The sequence below is a fragment of the Notothenia coriiceps genome, unplaced genomic scaffold (assembly GCF_000735185.1).
Source record: "Notothenia coriiceps isolate Sejong01 unplaced genomic scaffold, NC01 NC01_scaffold00012907, whole genome shotgun sequence".
NCBI classification, from domain to species: domain Eukaryota; kingdom Metazoa; phylum Chordata; class Actinopteri; order Perciformes; family Nototheniidae; genus Notothenia; species Notothenia coriiceps.
This window is the reverse complement of record NW_011345608.1, coordinates 1-5,005: the sequence shown is the minus strand read 5'-3', so window position 1 is coordinate 5,005 and position 5,005 is coordinate 1. Positions and strand designations below refer to the sequence as shown.

General features: G+C 40.5%; 1 protein-coding gene across 1 annotated transcript; it reads left to right on the top strand.

The window, feature by feature from the left end:
- Positions 1 to 566: 566 nt before the first annotated feature.
- LOC104947681 (otogelin-like) lies at positions 567 to 3,434 on the top strand (the record flags this gene model as incomplete). The annotated part of the gene is made up of 4 exons (XM_010773744.1): positions 567 to 762; positions 1,490 to 1,667; positions 2,816 to 2,940; positions 3,222 to 3,434. Coding segments are annotated over exons 1-4 (712 nt in total), but the record flags the coding sequence as incomplete, so codon positions are not given.
- Positions 3,435 to 5,005: the final 1,571 nt, after the last annotated feature.

Sequence of the window (5,005 nt, the reverse complement as noted above, 5' to 3'; positions counted from 1 at the left end):
TTCCTTCAGCAGGATACTGTAGTGATTCAAGTGTGATTTTAGCAAACGAGTGCTTTTGTTTTGAAATCACTTCCGTGAGTTTCGCCCCGCCCCTCGCTCCAATGACCATTAGACCATTTAGTAAGGTAAAAAGCAAAAAGGCCTCTCAGACGCTCTTCCGTTTACGTGTTTAATAAAGAAAAACAATTGGACGGTAGATACACGGATTTAACTCCCACAGGCTGGTGCTAGCTAGCCAGCTAACAACTGAACAGTTGGCACAGTGCATTGGCTGTAAAGGGTGAATAAACACATAGTGAATAAAATGTTGAAGCTACTGTATGAACACACTTAAGGAATCATCACAATTGCAAAACCAGAAGGGTTTAACATCTTTCATCAGTTTTAATCGAATACCTTAGTTTTAATTTTCGAGTACTTCTTCTACCACCACTTTTCTATGATTATAGTGTGTGAGTAAGTTTCCATTCACTTCTTGGTTCCTCTCCAATCTATCTCTTTCTCTTTCTTTCTCTCTGTCTCATTTACCACTATCTCTCTCATTGTGTGTCCTGTTGCGTATCTAAATGGCTGCTACTGTTTGGGATAATGCCAGCCTGCCTTATCCAGCCATCTTGTCCCAATTGCAGAATTTGGATGGGGCCTGCATCCAATCAGTTAACCTGGTTATTGACGAGGATCCAAGAACAGAGATTACACTGAGCCACGTTGGCGAGGTCTTCATGGCGGGACAGTACCGCATCTCTCTGCCGTATTCTGATGGTAACTTCCTACCCTTTTATCCCTTTTTTTACTTTCGACATCCAGCGCCAGCATTATTCCAGCACTATGCAGTTCTAGACGGATTTAATGACAGCTGTGCCATTGAACAGATATTTTCCTAATACTAGCGCTTGCATTGTGTTTCACAAAATACTGTCTCTCTGAGTATTATTCCCTTTTTACACCAATGTTTTCACAGTCTGCCGCTGTCTGTTGATGGAGTCAACAGCCTTTTATTTGATTTTTGATGAACTGTGTGAGAATGATCTGATGTTTCGGTACCTTAAGGAATAAGAAAAAAACACCTATCTTCTGTTCTGAAGAAATACATTTCTGACTATATATTAGTTTACAGTCAATCAATTAATCAGTCAGTCGATCAGTCAATAAATCAGTCAATAAGTCAGTCAATATGTCTTTAAGTCATATGGAAATAAAAATGATACACAACAAAAGAAAAAAAAGACGATACATCTTGAGGTTCAAAGCAAAGCACATTCAAAACATTTCCGAAACTACTTTCAGCACCACATTATTCAATTCCTCTTTTGAAAGCCAGTCCTTTAAGCAGTTATTTGGAAAATCATGTATTTATTATATGTTTAGTTAGCATATGAATACGGATGTAAAACAAATTGTCATTTTCTTGTGCATACATGAATGGAAATGCACCTTGTATTATCTCATCTACCACTATCTTAAAGCCATACTCCCTCATCTCTCCCAGACCTCTTCAACATCCAGGAGCTGTCGTCCATGTTCCTCCAGGTGAAGACGGCGTTCGGCCTGCGCCTGCAGTACAGCTGGAAGGAGTTCCGCATCTACCTGCAGGCCGACGAGCAGTGGAAGGACGACACGGTGGGCCTGTGTGGCACCTTCAACGGCAACATCCAAGATGACTTCCTGTAAGTGTGTGACGGCCCACCTTTGACCCGTCCCGCGCCCTCTTCCAACCCCCCCCCCTCCTATGTTTAAAAGAGAGAGCATGCTCCTGTTTCAGAGGTGGACAGGGAGGTGATGGTGAAGTGCTCTCTCTCTCTCACACTCGCTCTCTGTAATGCACACTGGTTTGACGGCTCGGCATCAAAAGCCTCGCTCTCTGATCAGCTCTTTAAGGCGGGCCAGATGAGCGCCCAACTGGACACGCCACTTCAACAAGGAATTTACTGTTAGTGGAATAGGGGTTCCACTGTACCTCGTTGTAATGGCCCACCATAAAGGGCGGATGTTGTCTAACAGCTGTAAATCGATATACATCACAGTTTGAGACTGAAGTGGTCGTATCCTACTAGGAAGAAAACTGGAACTCACTTTGCCTGAAGATCTCCAGAAAGGACTTTGCAGTTAAAAACATGATGTGCAGTATCCTTTATTATTTTGGTGCTGATTTCAGTTGTTTTTTTGTACTGACCTTTAGGATAAAGTAGTTCAAATATAAGGATTAACAGTTGTTTTAGACACTTTTATTGGCCAAAACAAATGGGAGAGTTAGTCAGAAACTCAGACAGTGGTAGCTCCTTCTTAAAAGCAGAGGTGAGAACCTACAATGTCTATAACTAGTAGTACAGTTGCCTACATATTATTCCTGCTCCCCTTTTAAAGGTTACAAGAATATGTTTATCTTTACAAAGACTGAATTCAATTTAATAATGAGTGCTGCTTTTCTCTGGGTTTGTCTTCCACGTATTACACGTTTAAATAAGTATAATGGCACTAAACAGATCTTACCACAAGGTTACTAGAGGTAGAAGTAGCTTGTTGTGCTATAGCTAGTGCTAATGCTAATGTTGTTGTTGTAGTACAATAGGCTTTATGATGCTTACCAGTAATGGGGTAGTTAGTAAAAAAAGTGGCGCGTTACCCCGAACACTGATGCTTACACTCATGCTTTCAAAGTGGAAATGTTGAGAAAAAAGTCGAAACAATAGGGAGTATTAACACAACAATTCAAAGGCGGCACTGAAAGGGGTACGACCCTGAGACTCGACAAAACAAAATAAGCTAGCTGGTTTCTAGCTCCATGTGATGAATCTGTGCTCCTGTTTTCCTGCAGATCTCCATCAGGTATGATAGAAAGCACTCCTCACCTGTTTGGAAACGCCTGGAGGGTCTCGTCAGCCTGTTCCACCACTCTGAGTACGCCTCAGCTCGACCCCTGTGATACACACCAGCAGGCCGGTCAGTTCCTCTCATGCCGTTAGCTCTCCCTATTTCAAAAAGTATAGTGTTAGATGTTGTGTTCCTTTTTATATATCTTTAAACTACTTTTAAATATCTAGAGCGTTATTAACTTTAGACATGTGCATATACATGGATGTGTTGGAATCAGCCTGGATTTCAAATTCATTCCTAAATATACATGTGCAGTGCTACAAAAACACTTTTTGTTTGTATATTTTAGATACAGGAGTTGTGAATTTTGCATATAGTACTAACTTGCTGCTCCTTGCCCTGCTCAGTGGCTTACGCCTCAGAGATGTGTGATGTACTGAACCAGGATCTGTTCTCCGCCTGCCACGAGTACCTCAGCCCGACATCCTTCCATCAGCAGTGTCGCTCAGACACCTGTAAGTGCGGGACGCCCTGCCTCTGCTCTGCGCTGGCCCACTACGCTCGCCACTGCCGCAGATTCTCCATCATCGTTGACTTTCGGTCACAGATACCGGACTGTGGTGAGTAATCAGCAGCTGACTTTATAATAAATGTATTCCTTTATGTCTTAATCATATTGCACCGGGAGGCACAGGTATAAAGGGTACTGTCCTTCAAATCTGATTGGTGTTGCTTGTAAAACTTGTAAGATTATTTGAGAGAAGGGAAAGTATAAAATAAGTAATATACAACCCAGTCTCACGGCATTTGGTGTTATAGTCTCGACATTTAATCTTTTGATTCGTGTTCACCAACACGATTTTCCCCTTTTTTTTCGTGTCACACAGAATGATTTTAAAAGCAATGTATTTCTATTGGTAGTATGTCTCGTCTTTTAGTCCGGTCGGGTCTTGGAAGACCGGAAGCTGTGGTTCATAAAAACATGTTCTTACTCAATATCAAGCCACGATTATTGTTTTATTTTAAATCGTATAATGTCGGACTTTTTTTGCCGTCCGCGAGGAAAATAAATGGGGCTCAGAATACGGAAATATGTATTTTTTAAATCTTTTTTTCCTTCTAATTTGTTATTGTTTTTAAAATAACACACTGTTATTTACTCAACAATAACACCCAATTATCCTTGTTTTTATTGATTTGTTTAATTCTATAATATCGGGCTTTTTTGACATCCGGCAGGAACTGAATTTCAAAATAAAGTCACCGGAAACAGACGTAGACCAATATGGGACATTTCGAGCAACATTGCGATGCACAGCCACTGAACTGATTACCCAAGATCCTCAGCTATGGTTGAAGCCCGGTGATTGGATGTTTTAGCCGCATTGCACGTTGGGATATGGTGTTAATGCGATATGAAATAAATATCAACAGAATTGCGTTGCCAGGCAGCAGGTTGGGGTGAAAAAAGTATTTCCGGTCTCGAAGTTTGCATAGTAATCTGCAGTACTCATCTACAAAAAACTAAAAACATCAGTTTGTCCTTGTTAATTACACAACATTGATTGGTTTAAATTGTGTACAATGCTTTTGTGTTTTCCCCCTTCGATTCGGAGAAACAACTAGTTTTTTCGCTGTTTAGGGTGGCCGAAGACACTACACTACCCATAATCCTCAGCTATTGTTTGGGACTACAGTCCCTTTGCTTGACAAACCCCGTGATTAATCTTCAAGCTCTGTGATTGGATGTTGGAGTGGCAGTGTGCCAAGGTTACGCCGAGCATCAAACAGCTCTTTTAAATGGAATGAAACCACGGCAGACTATCCAAAACTGGACTCAAAAGTGTCTATCCCCACAATAAATGATACTTTATGAAGATGTTACAAATAACACACAGCATACAATGCCATAATAACTTTGTATTAGTAGTCTAGGACACTTACTGTATGTATGTATAACATCTGAAGATGTGTAGTTTTATTCATGTTTTCACATAATTTTACAAGATATTGCTATATCATTTCACATATTGTAGTTCTACACATTAATATCTGAGGTATATCCGTCATTTAATGGTAAGCTATTGAAATTCTGATTCCATAGATGTGTGTACTACGGTGGCTGAGAGGTGCAATCGACAATTACATGGTGTTAAACACTTTAACAAAGCTTGAGACAAATTTACATTTT